This window comes from Palaemon carinicauda, chromosome 40, assembly GCF_036898095.1.
Source record: "Palaemon carinicauda isolate YSFRI2023 chromosome 40, ASM3689809v2, whole genome shotgun sequence".
Classification (NCBI taxonomy): domain Eukaryota; kingdom Metazoa; phylum Arthropoda; class Malacostraca; order Decapoda; family Palaemonidae; genus Palaemon; species Palaemon carinicauda.
This window is the reverse complement of record NC_090764.1, coordinates 19,621,262-19,644,928: the sequence shown is the minus strand read 5'-3', so window position 1 is coordinate 19,644,928 and position 23,667 is coordinate 19,621,262. Positions and strand designations below refer to the sequence as shown.

The 23,667-nt window shown below is 42.7% G+C and overlaps 1 protein-coding gene across 9 annotated transcripts in view; it reads left to right on the top strand.

Annotated features, from left to right (window-relative positions):
• Isha (Insulator su(Hw) mRNA adaptor) overlaps positions 1 to 23,329 on the top strand; it is a 117,207-nt gene extending 93,878 nt beyond the window's left edge. For 7 of the 9 annotated variants that reach the window (XM_068363436.1, XM_068363443.1, XM_068363441.1 and 4 more), the window contains exons 15-17: positions 756 to 1,058; positions 18,571 to 18,765; positions 19,372 to 23,329. In XM_068363436.1, coding sequence (XP_068219537.1) covers positions 756 to 1,058; positions 18,571 to 18,765; positions 19,372 to 21,233 — 2,360 coding nt within the window. In that variant the 3' untranslated portion in view covers positions 21,234 to 23,329. The remainder of the gene's footprint in view (positions 1 to 755; positions 1,059 to 18,570; positions 18,766 to 19,371) is intronic. The other 2 variants (XM_068363439.1, XM_068363438.1) reach the window with 2 other exon arrangements.
• The last annotated feature ends 338 nt before the right edge of the window (positions 23,330 to 23,667 follow it).

Here is a 23,667-nt window from a genome sequence, read left to right as displayed (position 1 = left end):
TTGTAGGTTGGCTTTCCAAAGTGTCACTCTTTAGGGCTTCTTATTTTGTTAAATTTGTTATAAAGATTAACACCTTTTTATTTTTATTTATTTATATTTTTTCCCATATTTTGTGTCAAATGTTGGCTGAGAACTTCCATCTTACCTTATTCCCTGTGTCCTTAGAGTTTAGGCTTAGTATTCCTTTTGTAAATTGACAGGTTCCACCTGCTGAATTGTCACAATGTCCAGCAACAGAATTTTTTATCTGTACAGTACAACAAAGCTGCGTAGATGGTATTGAACATTAACATAGTTATCAGATGTTCAGAAATTAAGGGGAGTTTGCTTATTGAAAAATAATGGGCTATTTGCTGTGGCCTATAAATGTGTACTCTAAACATATATACTGTATATATATAAGTATACAGTAGTATATGTTTTATCTGCTTAGCCAAAGGATTTGCATTTTGGGCAGTTTATTGTGTGATTACTACCTGTCCTAGTTTTTAAGAATACTGTATAGGCTTTTTAAGTAATTTATGCAGTCTTTATATATCTCTAGTTCCCTCGTAGGGCCCATTGTTTGGTGATGCATTTGCCCATATGGTCAGTTTTTTTTTTTTCAGTTTGTAGGTTTTGAAATCCAATACTTGAATCCTCATTTATTAAATACAATAACTTGTACCAGGGTTTTTTATATTTGTTTGCTGAACATTATTTTTTACGAGGTCCATATTAAAAGTTATTAAATTCAGCTCTTGTTTTCCTTTCAGAACGATTTGGTCCAGACGCATCATTTAGTGCCCCACCCCCTGGTTTCCCCCAGGTTCGTCCGAATGGTCCACCCAACTTCCGTCCAGATGGCCCTAATGGCCCCAATGGTCGGGTTGGACCTGGTGGCTTCAGTAATTTTGTGCCAGTGCCTGGGTTCGGTCCACCTGGCGCGGGGGCAGGAGCAGGCGGCCCACCTCCGCGTCTGATGGGAGGTCCACCACCTGGCCCGCATGGTCCGGGCATGAGGAACGACACGTTCGGCCCAGTTGGCATGGGAATGTTATCTGGACCCGCTGGACCCGGTGAGTACTCATTCGTGGCTTTAGCCGTGTCTTATTCTGTACGTGTTACGTTTCATTGAAAAAACTTCTTAATAACTGAGTGTGAAAAATTTTCGCTTATTTTTTATTTAACGTTATTGTTTGCAAAGTCTGAAAGCGAAAACATTATTTGATAGGGTAACGGGGCGACTAATTAATTAAGCGGTCATTACAAAAGCCTAGGGTTACAGGTCGATTCATCTTGTAATGTTACTCTACCATAATTATAATGATAATAATACAGAAGATAACTAGAAATTAACATAAGCCAAGGAAAGCTTGTGCTAACTAAAAGGGGGCAAAAGAACAAGTACCATTAGGAAACTGGCCAGGTGGTTGTAGGAAAGGGGGTTAAACTCTGCTCTATACTGCTTGCTGAATGTAACAGGTGTATGACGAAATATATTTTTATTAGGGATGAGAGGAGTGGGCACAGGGCTTTGAAACACATCAGTCATCCTTTTGACAAAATAGAGTTATACAAGGAAGAGATAGTCTTCTTTCTAGTTGAGAGATCAGTAGGAAAGAGAGTAAGAATAGTAGACATTATGTCTTGAAAATTTGTATATTAAGAAGTTAATTGGGTCTTACTAGAATTTTTGGGGGGGTTGCATTTTAACATTCCAGTATTATTATTATTTTTTTTTTTTGTGTGTGTGTGTGTGATCAGTTGATCTCCTGTTGCCGCTACTCTATCAAGAATATGCAAACAAATGAATAACAAAGCCTGTTGTTTATATATTTTCTTAACTTATTCAAAACATCATAAACACCAATATAGACATGATTATAAAACTCTAAAGATTTAAACTAATTCGGTCTACCCAAGAGCAAATGGAGTTGTCGAGTATAGACTAAAAAGTCTTTTAAGACATCAAAACCAGTGTAACTCCATTTAACTTTCTCTCTCTTTTAGGTGCCATAGAATACATACATATAGCAGAAGAAACAAAAATTTTTGTTTCCTTGAAAAGTGGCAATTAGATACTACACACAAATAGATATACACTGCTTAAATCTAGCTTTAGCTGACAGCATAGTATATATGTACTGAAGTAAGTCTTGAAAAAGAAATCATGGTTTTTATTGTTGTCGTCATTGTCGTATCGGCGTTATTATCATCATCCAAATTATTAAATTTATCTTGTTCCAACATGGAGTACTTACCTCGAACTACTTTCTTAGGAGTATCTGGTATCTCCTCCCAACCGATCAGAATTTTGTGTACTTTACCCTACTCCCCTTTTCTATGCGGGGTAACCTCTGGCGGAGTGATACGCTCCATGAGGCGACCCGGGGTCAGAGAGCATGCTTGCTCAGGTCTCGATCTCCAGTAAGTTTTCTGGTCGCGTTGCGATAACATCCCGAAGCGCTCTCCTTACCCAGTGCGACCCTTTGTGTCTCACGCGGTCCCATTGTGTTCATTCCATACCCTTTCCTACCCTTTCCCTCTGTGTTCCTGTGTCTCGCGGTGCCTTACTAGTGCGTTATGGAGCATCCCCGTCATTGTCCCTGGCCTATGGCTGGTAAATCGTGTGGCGCTTTCCTTTCTAAGCCTGAAGTTGACCCGCATTCCTTGTGTTCGTCGTGTAGGGGCAGCGTATGATCCCCTACGGCCACGTGTCCGGAGTGCGAGTCCTGAAACGAGGTGCAATGGGTGCGCTACGGCACCAAGAAGAAGAAGGCGTCCAAAAGGTCGCCTAGGAAGCCGAGCGTCTCCTCGCCGCTTGCTTCTCCCGATGCCTCGTCGGATAGAGCTTCTCAGCCGCCTTCCCCTACCCAGAGTAGGGGACGAGGTCAGTCAGTTGCGAGGAAGAGGCCCATTGCTCTTCCCCAGGAGTCTGAGTTAACTGCTAGTGGGGATGTTTTGTCAGTCCAGGCAAGTTGGCGGCCTGAGGGAGGGACGGGAGTGTGTTCGGAGGGTGGAGTCCTGGTGCCAGCGGGTCCCGTCTCTTCCGACGATCCTATGTGGGGAAAGGCTGCTGCAGCCTCTTCCCCTGCTTCATGGTCCTGTATTTCAGTTTTGTCTGCAGCCGGGGGGAGACGCCGAGAAGGAGGACTCACCGTCATCGGATCCCCTCGCGTGGGCGCCGCCGAGGACGCCCTTCCGGTCGCCCATGAGACTGGAGGAAGAGTTCGAGGCGTGGTTCCCCATGGTTCCCCAGCAAGAAGTTGCCTCGCTCTCCCCCAGTGCCTTCAGCATCGCTCCCTCCCGTCTTCCTGGAGTCTTCGTCACCTACGGACCGACACGAGGAACCACCAGCGACGCGGGACGACTCCGACCCTTTGGTGCGGTCCTACAGATCTTCGGGCTCCTCTTTTGAGTCATACTCTTTCTCCTCGGAGGATGGAGCTCCGAGGGACCAGAAGAGGAGACGAGAGAGGTCCCGCAGAAGGAGGTCCCGTTCCCGTTCCAGATCTCGCCACGCCAGGAGGCACGCTAGATCCCCCAGAAGGAAGCACAGAAGAAGCCGTTTCCCTAGGGAGGAAGGGGTGCGTGTCGCCATCCCACGCAGCCACCTCCTGGGAGCTTCAGCAGTTCCAGGTACCTCTGGCTGGCTCCCAAGGGCTCGTTCTCCCGCTTCAAAGTACTGTACGTCCCCTACAGCAGGTCCAAGTTGGAGAGAATCCTCACTCAGGCTCCGGTAGACAGGCATAAGTCTGTGAAGGTTCCGACTCCATCCGCCCAGCGGAGAGAGTCGCCCCCTTCGGCCTGGCAGCCGTGTCCCAGCCTCCAAGACTTCGACAAGCTGGCCGGAACGTGAAAGACAACCAGCGGCCACGAGGAAGCCCGCAGCAGCTTGGTCCTCCGTGGGCAGACACAAGTCCAGGACGGAGGCCTCCGTCCCAGCAGCGATGCCCGTCCTCCATCCAGAACCGCCGAAGTCGTGCCACGACAAAAGGATGCCTCCACCCCAAGCAGGGCCCCCTGTCGTAGGTGCGCCCTCTCAGGCAGAGCAGCATCCGACCGAAGGCCTAGGAGATGGCGTGGAAGGCTCAGCGGACGAGGCCTCCGCGTACAGAAAAGTGCTAGCCCTCATCAGACGCCACCACAGGCTAGACGAACTGAAGCCCGCGACGGATGAAGACTGGCTCTCGGGCCTCAGCAGGTTGGTGGATACCCCCGTGCAGCATAGGCCCTCACTGGCTCTTCCACTGGCTAGAGGAGACATTAGGCTGGGCATGGAGCATATCAACAGGATAGTGGCCAGCCATGCGGACGCCCCCAATAGTCAGAGCGCCTCCAGGGTCTCAAGACCCAGAAGCGGTTTTACCTCCCTGAAAGGCGCCGTGCGGGTCCCTGTACGGTAGAACCTGCCATCGCCATCCTAAGTCGGGGGCCTCAGAAGAGAGCGTCCGCCGCCCCAGTTTGCTTCTTCCCGTCGGAGACCTCCATGATGGAGGATTTGGCCCTGGACTTACTTTACGTCTCGTCGTGGCTAGATTGGTGGGCCTGCACCCTGGTGGGCTTTCAGGCCTCGCTCGACCTCTCGGTTCCGGAGAACCAGACCTTGCTGAAGGAACTGATTAGCTCCGGGGGTAAGGCCCTCAAGTTCCTGTCCTACCAGTCCTCGCAAGCGGCCAACTGGGTACTTCGAAAGAGGGATACAGTTCTCAGCAAACTAATCAGGAGGCTCCCAGACAGGGAAGCGAGAGCCCTGAGGAACTTACCCCCTGTGGGGCGAGTCAGTGTTCCCTCTGAAGGCGGTGGAAGAGACGATGTAGAGGGTCAGGAAACTGAAGGATGTGGGAGAGCCCAGACCCCCTCCAACAAGAAGGCCTTCCCATATAAGATCATCCTCAGATGTCTCTCACCCTTCCCGTGCCTCACCTAGCCAACCCGGAAGGGACGCCACGGCAACGTCCTGGCTCCAGTCTTCGCAGCCCCCCTGTAGAGGAGCTTCGACTCCACAGTCAGCCTTCAGACCGTCCTACTCGGGCTCCAGGAGAGGGTGTTCAGGCCGCGCCTCTTGAAGGAGGTAGGAGGGGAGGCCCCCTTCTCCTGCCGATGCCTCAGGTGGGGAGATGCCTCAAACAATCTTGGCAAGTATGGCGGGACCACAGAGCGGATCCGTGGATCGTAGCAGTACTAATGGAGGGGTACAGGTTTCCCTTCTTAGCAGACCCCCCACCTCTGATCCCAGATCAAGAGGCGGAGTGGTTGACACCCAAGGACCCCTTGAGAGTAGCAGCTTTGCAGGAAGAAGTCTCGGCAATGCTGGCGAAAGGGCCAGTAGAACCAGTCAAGAACCCGGGTCCAGGGTTCTACAGCAGGCTCTTCCTGGTGGAGAAAGCGATGGGGGCTGGAGACCGGTCATATACCTCTCAGCCCTCAACAAATTCGTGTGCAAGACCGACTTCAAGATGGACACTCCGAAGTCGGTCCTAGCGGCCTTGAGGGAGGAGGACTTCATGATGTCCATAGACCTCAAAGACGCCTACTTCCAGGTCCCTGTCCATCCCTCCAGCAGGAAGTACCTAAGGGTAAAATGGGGTACCCAAACGCTGCAGTTCAGGACCCTCTGCTTCGGACTGTCGACAGCCCCTCAGGTCTTCACGAGGGTCTTCGCAACAGTTTCAGCCTGGGCACACGAACAGGGCATCCGCCTGATTCGGTACCTAGACGACTGGTTGTTGCTTTCAGCCTCAGAGGAAGTACTGAGGGAGCAAGGCGCGAAGCTTCTGTAGTTCTGCAACGTCTTGGGTATCATCATCAACCTTGAGAAGTCCCGGCTGATACCCTCCACCAGGATGACCTACCTAGGGATGGTCCTAGACTCCCGGTTGGCGAGAGCCTTCCCCTCCGCGGAGAGACTGGACAACCTAGAACAGATACTCCGGCCCTTCCTGTCGGGCCAGCCCAGGAGAGCCAAGGACTGGCAAAGACTGATAGGCCACCTCGTGTCATTGGAGAAGTTAGTCCCCCAGATGAGGCTCAAACTCAGGGGAGTGCAGTGGAACCTGAAGGAGCTCTGGAACCAGGGGGACTCCCCGCACAAGATAGTCCCGGTGTCCCCAAAGACGAAGGAAGTCTTGGAGTGGTGGCACGTCAGAACGAACACCCTCATAGGAATGCCCTCCGGAGATGCTCCTGTTCACAGACGCATCCAAGGAGGGTTGGGGTGCCCACCTTCTCGACAAAACAGCAAAAGGAAAATGGGAAGTCGAGGAGACGAACTTGCACATTAACGGGCTGGAGATGATGGCCGTACAAAGGGCGTGCCTAGAGTTCTTCCATCTACTCCGGGGAAACACCGTGGCTCTGATGTGCGACAACGCCACGGTGGTGGCCTACGTGAAAAAGCAAGGAGGACTGAAGTCGAAGGAACTTTGCAGACTCACAATGGAGTTCCTAGAATGGGCTGAAGTGGAGCAAATCAAAATTTCAGCCAGGTTCATTCCGGGGAAGGGGAACGTCCTGGCCGACGACCTCAGCAGGATGGGTTAAGTGGTAGGGTCCGAGTGGTCCCTACACCCAGAAGTGGCCAAGACCCTTATCCTGAAGTGGGGCTCGCCGGTGATAGACCTCTTCGCCACAAGACTGAACGCACAGCTTCCCCTGTTTTGTTCTCCTGTGCCAGACCGAGCAGCAGCGTTCGAGGATGCTTTCCAACACCCTTGGGACAACCTCGACGTTTACGCCTTCCCTCCCTTCGGGATGCTCAGACAGGTCCTCAACAGGGTGAGACGGGCGGACAACCTGTGGAAGACTTTGGTAGCGCCCTGGTGGCCGGAGAGAGAGAGTGGTTCGCGGATCTAAAGGAACTGGCACGCCTTCCACCTTGGCCACTTTCGGACAGACCAGACCTTCTCCGGCAGCCTCACTTCCAAAGGTTCCACGAAAACCCTCGGTCCCTCCGCCTTCACGCGTGGAGGTTATCGAGAGAAAGGACGGATATTCGTCGAGGACGGCATCGAGGATGTCGGGGTACCTGAGACGTTCGTCAGTCGCGGTGTACCAGCCGAAGTGGGCTACCTTTACTAAGTGGTGCTCCTCGAAGAACATCAGGCCGTAATGGGCCTCCATTCACGAGATAGCAGACTTCGTAGTGTATCTCAGGGACGAAGTGGGCACGTCCATCCCAGCCATTAAAGGAGTCCAGGCGGCGCTGGGCCAAGTCTTCCTCCTGAAGGGCATCGACCTAGGTACCTCCAGACATATCTCGATGCTCATCAAGAGATTCGAGCAGTCGTGTTCCCCCAGGCCGCTAGAGTGCCCCAGTGGGATGTGGCTAGGGTACTGAAGATGCTTTTGGAACTTCCCTTTGAGACCCTCAAAGACATCTTAGACAAGGAGCTCACCCTCAAGACAGTCTTTCTGTTAGCTCTGGCATCAGCAAAATGAGTAGGTGAGATTCATGGTCTGTCTTACGAGACCTCACACTCGAAGGGCTGGCGAGAAGCTACCTTCAGATTCTTACCCTCCTTTGTAGCCAAGACTCAGAATCCAGCTGTTTGGGACCCCAAGTTTGAAGGGTTCTCAGTGCCAGCTATCCCGCGTTCGGACAACCCAAGGGACTTGCTTCTGTGCCCAGTCAAGGCAGTATGGAAGTACCTAGACAGGACGGCCAAACTTCGCCCCGAAACCAAGAGTCTGTTCGTCTCCTCGGGACTGGTGAAGAAGCCGGTCTCCAAAAATACGATCTTCTTCTGAGAGCTTACAGTAGTGCAGGGGTCCATCTTCCAGGAAGGCCTAGACCCCACGACATTAGAGGACTGAGTACTTCGTTGGCCTTTGAAAGAAACATGGCAGTGGGCCAAATCCTGAGGGCAGGTACATGGTCTAGACAGTCTACCTTTACGGCTCACTACTTAAAGGATTGTTCGAGGAGATCCTTGGACGGGTTCTCTCTCGGTCCCGTCATTTCCGCGCTCCAAAAGATTTAAAGGTGTAGCCCCGGGGAAGCCGCGGGCGGTAAGTCCAAGAGACATAGGTTCCTTCCTTACCCTTTTTTCCCCTATCACCTTCCCCTACATGACCCCTAAAATCCTTTAACTGCCATGGGATACACTGTCAATGGAAGAATGTGTCTCCAAGGATTTTTGCAGAGGTGAGTTACTTAGACACGGGAGTTTTTTTGCGTAGTTTTCCCTATTTTCTCGTGTTTCCTTTGGGGTCAGCAGGAACCTAACCTCATATCTAGGTTTCTTTTCTCCTCATCACGGTCTCTAGGTCCGGAAGGCCACTCCCACCTCCTAAAGTATAAGTCTCCTAAGAAAATAGTTCGAGGTAAGTACTCCGTGTTGGAACAAATCACAAATTTTAAGTAATTTGTATTTTTCCTAACAGTACTTACCTCGAACTACTTTCGGGTTATGGCCCACCCATCCTGCCCCGAGTGCCTTACAGGACTTCGTAGAAACCTATCTGTCAAAAACTTACTGGAGATCGAGACCTGAGCAAGCATGCTCTTTGACCCCGGGTTGCCTCATGGCGCGTATCACTCCACCAGAGGTTACCTACATAGAAAACGAGAGAAAGGTAAAGTACACAAAATTCTGGTCGGTTGGGAGGATATCCCAGATACTCCTAAGAAAGTAGTTCGAGGTAAGTACTGTTAGGAAAAATACAAATTACTTAAAATTTGCGATGTTTACAGTATAAGAATTTTTGTACTTTTCTCTTCTGAATTTAAGGTACATTTTGATAATAGCAATTTCTGATATTTTCTTTTACTTTTGTTTTTCATCAGCTGACCTAAAGATGGAGGTATCGAGAATTCATACAGTATAATTAGCAGTATCATTGATATAATTTCCTAACTTATACTGTATTATTTCCCGATAACTCAACTATGCTGTCATGCGTTACTACTATATATGTGGTGGGCAACACACTCGATTCGTTCGTTCGCTTTCTGACAGACGCATGTCATAACCACACATCATCACCAGGAATATCATTTTTGGTCACAGTTGTAAAGTAGATCATTCGCAATTCGCATAGGCCGTATGTTGATGGGTATCTCTACTATCAAAATAAGGGGGTGGTTACTCAATGCAATAATTTTTATCTTATGAGGGTGAAATTATTAAAAAACACTCATTTTCTTCAGTGTAAGTGACTTTCTGTTTATGAATTTTTTCACTGGTTTTGGTAGACAATATCTCAATCTGCTTGATGGAAGTTCTAGCCATGTTCAAGTCTGGATGTTTCTAGTAGTATGCAACATCAACATTCTTGAGAGCTAGTGGTGGGGAGTTGGAGAAACCTATAGGTTTATCTGCTGAGTCATCAGCAGCCATTGCCATGGCCACCCTGGTCCAGCTTGATTGGAGAGACGACTGTAGGACATTGTCCTGACCTGTCCCGTGCCTCTACCACTTATGAGCAATTTCCTGATGAGTTAACAAGGGTATGGAGCTCTGCCATATACCTTTTCCATTTGAACCAGTTCATTCCCTAAACCCAGTTCAAGATGGAAATACCTAGCACAGTCATTCAGGCTATTCAATTGAACGACTTCCTGCTGCCCATAGACGTCAAGATGCGTACTTCCAGATCTCAGTACATCCGATTTAAGGAGGAACGTATCTTGAGATTTCCTTTCTGGTAAAAGATCTTCCTGTTCAGGGTGCTAGGTCGGCCTGTCCGCATCACCGTAAGTCTTCACTCATCTCCTCATGGGCTCAAGCCATTGGAATTAGACAAATTCCTTACCTTGATAACTGGCTGTTACTGGCAGAATCAAGGGATGAGCCTATTCACCAGAGACTTTCTCAATTTTCGTTGCGATCTCATGATCCGTGTAAGACCTTAACATCAATCCATAAGTCCCAGCGTCGTCTTCGGTTTCTTGGTATGGACGTTGACTCGGTCCAAGACAGAGTGTTTTTGTTACAAGACAGAATTCTTTGGTTTCTACAGGTTGCTGCACAGTTCCTGAAGGACTTCCTCCGAGCCCACCTTTGACAGAAACTTTTGGGACACCTTGGAGAAGCTCGTTCCCTTCAGGAGAATGCAGGTCAGGGCCATTCAGTGGGCACTAAAATCTCGATGGTCCCTGACGTCCACCCCACCATCCACTCTGTTGAGAGTTACTCCGGATGTCAGATTGAACCTTGCATAGTGGATCCAGGAAAAAAACCTGTTCATTGGGTCTCCCATACAAGTTCCTCCTGTTTTCAGAAGCATCTCACCAAGGGTGGGGAGCACACCTTCAAACATCAGATTTCAGGCATTTTGGATGCAGGAAGAAAAGTCATTACACATTAACTACAGTGAAACCTCTAGATATGAAAGGTTCTGTATATGAAAAACTCATTTTGCAAAGAGACATACAAGGATTTTTTGCCTCGTGTTACGATAAAATACTCGGTATGAAACTAAATTCCTGTGGTTAGTTAGGTATCTTGTATGATTCAAATGTATTTACAGTAGTTCTATTTCATTCTGTTTCATTTTGGATGCAGGAAGAAAAGTCATTACACATTAACTACAGTGAAACCTCTAGATATGAAAGGTTCTGTATATGAAAAACTCATTTTGCAAAGAGACATACAAGGATTTTTTGCCTCGTGTTACGATAAAATACTCGGTATGAAACTAAATTCCTGTGGTTAGTTAGGTATCTTGTATGATTCAAATGTATTTACAGTAGTTCTATTTCATTCTGTTTCATTATGTGAAAAAATCACGGTACGAAAGCCACCACAGAACGAATTAATTTCGTATCCCGGGGAATGGAAATGAAAGTGGCGTCTCCAGCGTTACTCTTCTTCACAGATACTGTCAAAGGTGAGCGACAGACAGCACGACTTTAGTTATATACCACATAATCTTATCATTTGAACTTAACCCTGTTTCTGCATTTGCTCTTTTTTCAATGAAATAACAAATGTCCCAAGTAAAAGTGTTATTCTTAATAGCGATAAGCGTTGAAAAGAGATCCCACGTGGGCAAAAAAAGATTCTGCAAGCTTAAAAATAACAAAACCAGTAATGCTCATCCGTTTATATAACCATTGGCAAACGGGTTGCTAAGATAACCTAATACAATATCATACAGTCAATTGTCACTTGGTCGTGTTGATGAGTGACAACAATACTGTAGTGATATACGTCAACAAACAAGGGATCTCTGTGTCTCACCACCTTTATCAATTGGCAGTTGGGATGTATCATTGAGCGTTCATGAATGCTGTCTACATCACAGCAAGCTTCATCCCAGGAAAGAAGAGCATAATTGCAGACAATCATAGCTGACTGCCAGGTCTTGAACAAAATTAAAATGTCCAAAGACCTCAGAGTAATGCTAGTACCCCCAAGGTGACCTCAAGTTCTCATAGAGGTTCCAAGAGACCTTCCAAATTGGCCAACTCTTCTATGACAACCTCACATGAAAAAGTTCCACACATCATGGGAATATTGTACCTATCTCTTCACAGTTGGAGGTTATCCAGAACTTACTAAAAGAATGATTCTTCAACACCGACTGTAAAGCAACTTTCTGGATACCTCTTGTTATTGGTGTAACCAATGGAAGACTGCTTCCCTTAAGGCCAGTATTTTCACTGATAGCAGACTTTACTTTACTCTCATCATCGTGGGAACTCTCGTCCTTGAGGTAAAGTTTTCAATAGTCCTATTTGCCAAGAGAAATAAAAAAAAAAACCAGACTTGGAATGGGGTTAAAGTCTTACGGTCCCATAAAATGACATTGTATGAAACTCTGACTAAGGCCTCTTACCGAGACTTCATGCTTATAGCGGTCATCCTTTTTTCTCCTAGCATCATCAAAGGTGAACTTCAAGGCCTCATTATTATTATTGTTATTATTATTATTATTATTATTACTTGCTAAGCTACAACCCTAGTTAGAACAGTAGGATGCTATAAGCCCAGGGGCTCCAACAGGGAAAATATCCCAGTGAGGAAAGGAAACAAGGAATAATAAAGTATTTTAAGAACAGTAACATTAAAATAAATGTTTCCTATATAATCTTTAATGAAACAAGAGGAAGAGAAATAAGATAGAATAGTGTGCCCGAGTGTATTCTCAAGGAAGAGAACTCGAGCCAAAAACAGTGGAAGACCTTGATACAGAGGTTATGGCACTACCTATGACTAGAGAACAATGGTTTGATTTTGGAGTGTCCTTCTCCTAGAAGAGCTGCTTACCATAACTAGAGAGTCTCTTCTACCCTTGCCAAGAGGAAAGTGGCCACTGAACAATTACAGTGCAGTAGTTAAGCCCTTGAGGAGAAGAATTGTTGGGTAATCTCAGTGTTGTCAAGTGTATGAGGACAGGAGAATATGTAAAGAATAGGCCGACTATTAGGTGTATGTGTAAGCAAAAGAGAAATGAACTGTAACCAGAGAGAAAGATCCAATGTAGTACTGTCTGGCCAGTTAAAGACCCCATAACTCTAGCGGTAATATCTCAACGGGTGGCTGGGGCCCTGGCCAACATGTATTATTTAATTCCAAGGGTTGAAGAGAATTTTCCTTCTCATTTTTACCTGAATTTGTAGCTAAGACTCAGGTTTTGGCTGTGAATGACTATTGGTTTTGACTTCTGTTTCCTCAATCAAGCAGGTAACTGATTATATGGACAGTCTGCTACTATCTTCTGTGAGAGCGGTTCGCCTCTACTTGAAGCGGACTAGTTGCTTTCGTATTGATACGGGTCGTATGTAAAAGTTACCAAAAGAAGCAATATCTTTCGGTTATGCGAGACAACCATGCGTCTACCAGGTCCCTTCCCAACGCACATGGTATTCGTGGTATTACAGCAACTATGGCTTTCCGCAAAAACCATTTTGTAGCTTTGGTACTTGGAGGTGGGGTCTGGAAAAGGCAGACAACCTTTACTTCTGACTACCTTGAGGATTGTACTCATAGGTCCCTGAAAACTTTGTTGGATTTGTCAAGTTCTGACCAGAATTATAGTGAGTTATCAGCCATGAGCAACATCATACCTAACTATACAGCCCGAGGGAGGGTGATGCAACCATACTAGGCTACCAGACCCTCGATAATTCTTCAACTGCCTGTAATTGGCTCTGCGAAAAATAACCCAGTTAAATGACTCGTGTTTATAAAGCTAGGAAAAATACATTGTTCAAGAAATTTTATCGTGTCGGGTAGTGAAGCTGACATTAAGTATCCTGGCTTTCCCAGGCTTTATGATAAATTGGATCAATTTATCCTGTGCAACAAGCACAAAGATGGATAGGTGAACCAGTAGGAACATGTGTACTATGTAAAGGGGTACACAACTATCTTCAAGTCAAAATTTTGAGAATTGGCAAATAAAACATTATTCAAACATAGACTTGTCATACCTGGAATCTCGGAAGGAGCAGTTTTCAATTCCGTTCTCTTTACAGCAATGATTACCGATGCTGAACAACTCAAATAATGTATGTCCATATTTGCTGTTAACTCTACTCACGTGTCTTCCTTATGCAACTCGCGTGAAAAATTTTATCGGAATTTACTAGACAATATGATTTATTCCAGGGATCAAAGAAAGAAAGCAACCCTCAATGGGGATGAATTTGAGCACATACGTTACTCTTTGGTAAGAAATCAGGAAACCATAATCAGTCTCTTAAATATGGTTGCAATGTCATCAGAGTAAAGGAATAATCAGTTTCTTAATACAGTAGTGGTCTATCCATGTTGACTTCATAAACAACTGGCATGGATACTGTGCTGAGAACATTCTCAAAACTTTCATGGGCTCACTGGTTTATGCTGAGTAGACTACTCATAGCCTGCAGCTCATCAGTATGCTACCCGCAATCAATTTACTGGCCAAATAATGTGGATTGCTTAGAAGTGATACAGTTAGACTTTGCCATTTGCATGAGGTTAGGCAACAGAGATGCAGTATTCTCCTTCAATTTCCAGTCATTTATACTTAGGGTGACTAGGTCAGTGAAGTTTCAGAAGGTTTCCGATAGGAAACGAGTATTTTTGCGCGGTTTTATCATTTGGTAGCCGAAAGGGCCGCCCATCCCCTCTTTGATCTGGTCACACGATATATACCAGGCATGGCTGTCAACTCGTGCAATGTCATTTGTGATACTGACTGTGGGCACATGAAAATTTTCATCTTCAACCAAACACATACACAAATTCCCACATATGTATGCGTGTGTGTGTGTGTCTTTGAGGGCATTTTTTGCTGGCATGTGTATAAGTACCATGTTTTTATTTCATAAAAATTTCAGAACAGTATGATAGAGAATTGATCTATGATTCTATTGGAGCTGTAGCTTTTTTATTATCTTTTTCGAAACCATTATTTTGATTTCGAAATGAAGCAGTTTTTAAAAGTTTTGAAAAATTTGAATTCTAGAGATTCGATACTACCTTGAAACACCGGTGAACTGGTAAAAGGTTTGTCAAAACTGAAATACAGACCTTGCCTCATTAAATCTTCCTTTGGCAACTCTGTGCCGTTTTGAAGTCTTAATGGGGCAGTGAGTTGACAATGCCCTTGGAAACCTTCCTGGTGTATATTATGTAATGTGCACTAAGAAAAAAGTAAGGGATCATGATATTATGTGAGCATTATCGAGAGTATTGGTATGATTAAAGACCCATTGTTATAACAATCTGTCTTTGAAAAGCCCAAAAAGAAAAGCAAAACCATGATTGGAGTATTTTGCCAGTTAGCCTGGTAACAGGGTAACTGGGCCATCAGTTTTTATGCTCTTGATGGGGTTGTTAGGTAGGTAACTACTCAAAATGACAAATCTTAAGTAGATTCATCATCACTGATGTAAGGAAAAGCTAGTTAAATTTCTGCCAGCAAATTAGAACATCAGATTAGCCATACTGAGTGTACTGTACTTATTTGTATAAAGTTTTGGATCGTAGGGTATAAACATGTCCACTAAACCTGTAAAAATACTTGGAAATAATTTACTTGCTCTTTGCAATCAGATGAGATTTTTTATACATCATCATCACTGCTGTGAATTTCCACAGGTTGGAGAAGGTGTCTAATGTATAGTGGATTCTGTTGCTAGCTTGGAGGTTCTCTTCGTGAGCTGAAAACCATAGTGAGGGAGAGCTTTTCTCTTCAGCTCCATTTCTCTTGTGTTGTGGTCACATACTGTAGATGGATCTATATTACAAGCAGTAGTTTTCAATTCCTTCAGCAATGGTAACATCCCCCCTAATTTATCAAGTGATGCTGTGTTCCTCATAATCATTGCCTTTTTATTCCTTTTCCTTGCTTTTTTGAGCAAATTGATTCCACGGGTTACTCAGTATCATGCCCTTCAAGCAATTCTAAGATGATGTCCTTCCCCACTCTGTGCCAGTGCACGATCTTCACTGTTTCGTTGAAGTCATTGTCAGGAAGTCCATGAGGACATTCACAAAGTCAGCCCTGACATTTCCAGCAAACAAAGTCTGTGGTTTCACATCTCTGAAAGATTGGTAAAAGGATGTAAGTTGGCAATGGTAAAACTTCTAGGTCAAGATCATCATCCATGGGAGATTAAAACTTAGCCATCTTACTCATTTGCTATAAGGGGTTTAGTTGGATAAGTGAGGTGGTATTGGAAAAGAACACCACTTCTACATTTTCAGTGAGAACCTACATACAAGCCTAGAGGATTCTATGGGTGCCTGGTCTGGACTCCTCAGCTGTGCCCATGCCAGTCTTGAAATATATCTAAAGAGAAACTGCCTTTCCATGGATAGGGTTAAGGGTTCATTGTTACGCTTTTGTGGTGCTGGTTCTCAATCCAAATGAAAAGATAATTTTACGTCACTACCATTGACCTGTCCATGTTGCAACGTACAATACTTGTCTGCATTTTGCCAGCGCAAAAGTTGACTGTATATGCCTTCGCAATGTGGATTAAGGAGCTCTACATTTTGTTCTAAGGTCATCACATTCTTCTGACACCTAGTGGTTGAGTTTTTTCAATGATGATGATCATATGTTTGTATACCGAAGTGTTTTTGGATGCAGCTTCAATGATCTAGTTCAGTTGATATCTTAGACTGAAAGCTGATGTCTGTAGTAGATCTACAGTGCATCACTTGTATCATTCATAGGCAGTAATCCTCCATAGGGGAAACAGACTATATTTGGATTCTTTTTAAGTCAAGAGAAATATACACAGTAGTGTACCAGGAATATGGATGACTTTTGTGTTATTTAATGTAACACATTTTAACTAGAGTAGCATGTGTTTGTTGCAGCAGTTCAGAATTACATATAGACATGAAAGTTTTACTATACTTCATCCATTATTTCAGAAAGCTCAAGAATAGCTCTTTGAACTTCTTGGCACAAAACTATTCATTATTTTGTTAAAAGTATTTCCCACTCCTAAATGAAGAGACCTACTGTATTGTAGTTAGTTCTTTTTGGCGAGGCAGATTTGCACCGGCTCGCAGGGGTGCCCTTTTAGCTTGGAAAATTTTCCTGCTCACTGATTGGATGGACAAGATAATTCTAACCAATCTACAAGCAGGAAACTTTTCCGAGCTAAAAGGGCTCCGCTGCAAGTCAGTGCAAATGTGCCTCATTAAAAAAAATGAGTATAGGTCCTATATTTAATAGAATGAAAGGAGGGGTGTCTGTCTCCCCTGCTTGTCAATACGTACCATATATTTCTGAGTATAAAATAACTTTTTGGTAAGGCAAGGTAATGAATTAGAGTAAATATTGAGTGATCTATATCTATAGTTTAAGAAAGCTAAATTACAAAACATTTCTGTGTGTCAGCTATCTTTTGCAGCAATGGGTATTTTTATAAAATATGATGTTATAACATGTTATTTTACTGAATATAATCTTAGAAATTCAAAGTAAACAAAATAACAGCCAATTTTATATCATGTTTTCCTTACACACTTCGTAAAAGGAACCATTGTTTACGTTTCATTGCCCGTCAAAACAAACTAATGCATTTACACATCTAGCTTTTAGCAAACTATGAAAACTGTGTTAGTCTATGATATAGAATTTTTGCAATATGTGATGTATGTTTTGAATAAGTTTGTAAATTACATGAAGAATGCTTTTTGTTATTTATATGTACTGATAGTGGTAGCTTGAAATAAGCCGACAACAAAATCAGTTTGATGGTGTTTGCATTTTCTCAGCTGGGCATTCTTTGAAAAAAAATTAATTTCATGGGTTTGGAATTATTCCTTATTATGGGACACTGATATATAAAGTAAAAATAGTTATATTGCCCTTATTATCAGTTTATTTCCTAATGTCATTATTTTCATGTATGCCAATATTAATTATACTGAGCCCAAAGCTAGCCTACCTAAAAATGTCACAAGAATTTAATGTTTGACTTTTAGAGTGGTAATGTAAGATGCTCCCAATTTGTAGTGGGGAATTATAGGATTTAAAGGTCGTTTTGTACACGGAAATTTTTGGTAATAAAAGATATAAGAGCATCATGTCAACCCCTGGCTTGGAAGATTTTTCAGCAACCAAAAAGTTGTTATTTTATCTTGATGAAGATCAGTCATACCCACCTCGCACATGCATATGCTAGAGGGTGACCATTGTAACGGCTTCTGTTGCTTTAGTAAGATCTGCAGTTCAGCTCAAAATCTGTAGATTGAGTTTGGAAGTACCATCTCTATGGTAGCTCAATTTTTGATATCTTATTGATAGCCATGCCCTTTGGTAATGGTCTTTTTATTTTTTTTTTTTTTTCATTTTTATTTGTCTACGTCTTGTATGTGTCCTATGTTATGTGTGTGTTTTTTTTTTTTTTTTTTTTTTTGGGGGGGGGGGGGGGCAATTGAAATGAATATGATGGCACTAAATGACCTCATTTATCAGTATGTGGACTTTTTTGCTTGAATTTCATAATCCAATCAAATCCTAACCAGAATTAAATAAAAAAAAAAAAGTTGCATACACATGGATGTGTTGAACAACAAGATAACTAGAATTATATTAGTGTTATATCAACCTTCTATTTATATAAATTTCTCGTCACTTTCCTTTTGGCATCTAAAAATAATCTGATGACAAACATCTTACATTTAACAATCACAGTATTACATAGTTAATAGTAATGACTTTGTTTCTAGCCCAAATAAAACCGTACTTACCGTTTTTTAAAAGATTTATTGCAAAAATGCCACTTGTTTAAAATGGAGTCTAGTAAAAATTATAACATTGATAAACATATTAGTTAATTTAGGTCTATTTTGTGAGGGGATAGATAAGTAATATCCTAATGTACTTATAAAAGAATGCACTAGTATGTCTTTCATTTTAATGTACTTGTGTGTATGCCAAACAAAAATTATGAAGAATGTTGAATTCTAATGCTGTTTTTCAATGTTATTTGTCCCCCCCTTGTCCTTTGCCTATTACTCATTTTCTTAAACAGATTTCTTTGCTCTTCTCCCAAGTACCTATTCAACTTCCCCTTGTAAAATTACCTTGCTTCCATTTTTATGATAACCCACTTATAATTATATTTCATTGTCCAATGAAAACAATTTCAAAATAATTATTCTTTCATGTAAACGTGTTCAGTTTTCTCTTCCTTCTCACCAGCAGGATTCGGTCCTAGAGGGATGCACGGCCCCGGATTCACCGGCCCTCGAGGACTGCTAGGACCACCTCCCATTGGGCTTGGGTCAGTTCTGGGCGGTCGACCGCCGCTGATGGGTGACATGGGAGGGAGACCAAACGGACCTGGAGGCCCTGGAATGCCCGGACAACGACCAGGTAAGTATATCGTAGAGAGGTCCATTAAATTCAGATTGAGTTTTACCTCCATAAATGTTGTATGTAGAGACAGTATTGTTTTATGACTAATTTGATTTTGTGGCTACTATATTGTCCTTCTTAGATCAGTTCTGAAATTTATTTTTCTATTAATATTTATTCATTAATCAAGGTAATACGAAAATGAGCTTTGTCAATTTTTTTTTAATGTAAAACTTTTTTTTTTATCCTTTACTCTATTTTTTTTAATTTAAAACTTTTTTTTATTCTTATCTCCCTACACAAATGAAACTTTTATCCTTTCAAAGCTAGGTCCTGCTTACTCTCTTTTCTTCTTTATCTTTATGTAAACATGTAGGATGGGCATGTAATTTCTCTAGTGTATTGAATCCAAATTTAATTGAAATTTTTTTAAATTTAAGCCTTGGAAAGGCCAATTATGGTATACCATGCAAAAGAAAACAAGGTTGAAAGCCAAATACTTTACACAAGAATAACGGATTAACAAAAAACCTGACGTGTTATTAAATTGAATTAGCATTAAATATCCCATTCCAAATGGGAGTTCATGATATTCTTTGTATTGAGATGAAATAACTTCCACAGGTATTTGGATGGATGGGCCAGGTCCTAGGTTCCCAGGACATGACCCTCATGGAGGGCCTCCTCAAGGCCTTAGAGATGGCATTCCAGATAGACCCCCTTGGGAAACTGATCGATCCCGTGATGACAGACAAGGTGAAATGGATCGTTTCAGAGACGAATGTGTTAGAGGCGATGACAGAGCACGTGACGTTGACAGGGAACGTTCTCGAGATGACCATTTCAGAGAGGACATTTCCAGAGATGATCGTCCAAGGGATGACCGCCCGAGAGAAGAACGAGCCAGGGACGATAGATCGAGAGATGACCGTGACAGGTCAAGGGACGATCGCTCCAGAGATGGACGTTCCCGAGATGATCGCTCAAGGGATGAACGTTTCAGAGATGACCGTTCTAGAGATGATCGCTCGAGGGACGATCGGTATCGGGAGGATCGTTACAGAGATGATCGGGCGAGAGACGATCGCCCGAGAAGCGATCGCTTTAGAGATGACAGATCTAGGGATAGCAGACCGAGGGATGACAGATATCGGGAGGACAGACCCCGGGATGTCGATAGACCTTGGGATAATAATAATAGGTATCGCGACGAAAGGCCCAGAGAATTTGAACGAAGAGAGGAAAAGAGATCTTGGGAAACCAGGTGGGGTCCAGCAAGAGAGGAAGAGGAAAGTAATATTGCAGCTGAGGAGGCTGAACCTGATAGCTGGGACATCTGGGCTAAAATATCATCTGGCAATCAAAGTGAGAATCCGGATAATAATTCGGAGGAAACAAATAAACCAAGCGATGATACAAAATTGAATGCAGATACAGAAGAAAAGAAAGATAAGGAAGGGGAAAAAGAGGGGAAAGAAGAAGTCAAGGAAGGCAAAGAAGAACCAATGGATGTACAAGAAATAAAGGAGACTAAATTAGAATCTGTGGAAACCAAAGAATTAACTATCAAAAAGGATGATGTAGAACCAGAAAGATCAGATAAAGAACAAGGCACTATTCCCGAATGTGGTGAAAATAGTTCTAAAGGAACAGAGGAACCACTTACTAAATCTGAGGTGAAAGATGAAAGTTTGGATGTTAAAACAAAGGAGACTGTTGCAGAGAATGAAGTGAAGGAGACTGTTGTGAGTATGTCCCTGGAAAATATGGATGATCAACCATCAGAAAAATGTTCAGAAACTAAAACCACACTGGAAAAGGAGGAACCACAAAAATCAGAAGTCGTTGGTGGTGATAGTGAGCATTCAGTTCTGGATAAATCTCCAATATCATCAGATGCAAAATTGGATCAAGGAGAGAAAGAAGCTGAAGAGAAAGTTGCTCCTGAAATTGTTAATAAGCAAGATTCGTCTCCAATAGTTGAATCAGAAAAAAATACAGAAGGCAAAGAGAAAAGTCCTCTGCCAGAACCGAAAGATGAGCCCAAAGAATTTAGTGCAGCTAAGGCTCAACCTAGTGCTACAAAAGAAATTGACATGTTTGAAGATACGAGTTCTAGTACGCCCCAAGAAACATTAGCTGATACATCATCCCAAGAGGCACGCAATTTTGATTCAGAATTCATGCCTCCTCCTGCTGCTCCTCCACAAAACTCATCATTTTCTACAGAACGGGAATCTCCCATGGAATTTGAAGAGTCGGAAGATCAAGGAATGTTGTCACCGAGTGCAGACGAAATCAGTTTGGATGCAAGTATGAATATAACTAATATTACAAATCAAGATGAACATTTAAACCCTGAGCAAGAAGATGATAGGGATGGTGATGGCCAAGCCAATGAAGGCTTCGATGATAGTGTGGACCAACCAAGTGAAACCCGGGATGGCCAAGATGAAGAAGGTGATGGTCAAATCAATGAGGATTAAAATTATTGCTAGGGAAACTTTATTTATATAGATTTATTGTGCCTAAGCAAGCGATAGTGTATATGATAAATTGTGTAAGTGAAGCTCGGTAGACTTCATACATTACATAACTTTGAAAATGGTTTCGGGAAACGTATCCTTTGATGCGCTCGATAACTTGCGACTTTTAACAAATTCAGTTGTTCAACAATTAACAAAGTTTGTCTCATTATCTGCTCAAAATTGGAAGAGAAGAAGTGGTAGTGTTTCTTGTTATACATGCACGAAGAGACGGTAATACGTGACTGAGGCGTACCTGAATTTTACACGGATTTGATGCCGTAAGTGACGAGCCTACCTGTGATAAAGGAAGTTTTGATTATTTATGTTCCTCAGGCAAGTGACTCTGTACCTTTTGGCTGTGATGTAGAGTGTAGGAGATTCCTAAGTTGTAAATGGTTTTAGCTTTTTGACTGTTATTTTTAAAGATTTTATCAAATAAATTTTAGACTATTTTGCTTAGATGGCCTATTTCATTTGTCCAAAGGTAAGGAATACAAAGCAATGCCATTTGTATATATTTGATGGATAAAGGATGTGTATCAAATATGCCATTCTATGGACCATATTAAGTAGAGACACTTATTGAAAATTGATATAAATATACCTGCCGTGGTATAACGAGCAGTTTGCCTGTTAAGGTACATGTCCATTAGGTACATGAGTCACGCTGGATGATGTACAACTCAGGTAGGTCAGTAACTTCGGCATCAACAACTACTACAACAATCTCCAGTCAGCACGGCGATGGACCCCGCATGATCACTCTAATGTAGTGGTTCATGCAAGGTATAGTACCAAGCCATGATCAACAAGTGTACAGATGAAACAAGTGTACAGTGCACATCTACAATCAAGTGAAACTGCCCAAGTGAACCTGGTAAATTATAAAAGTGGGGCATTCTTGCCCATTTTCATCAAGCAATCTAACCTACTGCGAGAAGTGAATGAGAAGTGCTATTTTTAAAAAAAAAAAAGGATCAACAATTTTGTGCTGCCAAAAGTTTTTCCCTTCTATTGTGTGCTGCTGATTAGTTTAACATTTAAAAAGATTTTATGTCATTTTTTTTTTTATTATTCAGTACACCTTTCAATTATCAATTAATTTGAGGCTTTGATTAATGTCATTCAAAAATTTACAATTTGTAATTGAGAAAGGGGCCTGTTTGGTGTGCTCTTTCACACTTGTTTAATCTGTTTTTGTGGTGGTTGGGTGAGAGCTGGGCCCCACCCACCTTGAGCCCAACCCATCGCACTATTGCGTAGTTTGGTTTAAATTCGGTCGCAAGTCTTGACACCTCTCATAGCTGTTCCACCATTGTAACCATGTCTCCTCATTCAAAATTATTGTGATGCAATAAGTTGCCATACGTCAACCTTAGAATCCCACCAACTTTCATAGTTTTTGCAACCTTATTGTCATGGTATGAGTATAATGCATATCTGTAGATTTTGGGAAATAAATGTAAATTTTATTATTCAATTCATATTAGCTATTGTATTAATTTATTAAAATGGTTTGACGGGAAAAAGCAGGTGTCAGGTGTTGGCTTGAAGACTGAATTTGTTTATCCACGAAACTATAAAAAAGTAAGCCTTGAATGTGATAGCTATCAGAAGGTTCCTGGTTTTATGGAATTGGCTGCTGATGATGCATGGACAACAATGATATATATACTGTATATTTTTTTGCACTTATATGTGTACTGTATATGTATACACATGTAAAGGCATTCATCAATACAGCATATATACATATATTTATATATGTATAACCACCTTCTTGATTGAATATGAGCTTGTATCACATTTATGTGTGATTTGAGACATCCGATGGTGATTGATGGTGTAATTTTAGTGTTAAGCTTATATCATTAGTGTAGAAGTGAGTGTAGGCATCTGTACCACAGATAGTGGTACTGGTGAGCCCCTTATAAAGCGATTATTTTCGCACTCCCATAACAGCTACACCACCACCTCAGAATTGATGACGGCTCGTTTTGGGGCTTTCATTGTATGCTGTGCTTACTTAATGTAGTAATAAAGTGTTTGTACTCTTTAAACATTTCAATAAGCCTTAGTAATGATATGTGTCTTACATAAATAGGTCCAATATAATTTCTTTGCATGTAGGATGCTCAGTAAAGTCCCTTGAACAAGGACATCTTTGTTCTTATTGTGCCATACAATCATACAATTGTTTTCATAAAAGGTGTATTCAAGTTTCTCTTGGGAATGTGGGATTTAGTCGATTGTCATATAAGGTACGCCATTGCTTGAGATCGTTACTCGTAGAAAGGATATAAATTTTGGGGGTCCCCGTTTACTGTAGTCATTACAAATTTTTGAGAGTGAGAGAGAGAGTTTTAAGTACAGTATATGTGCACGCAATTAT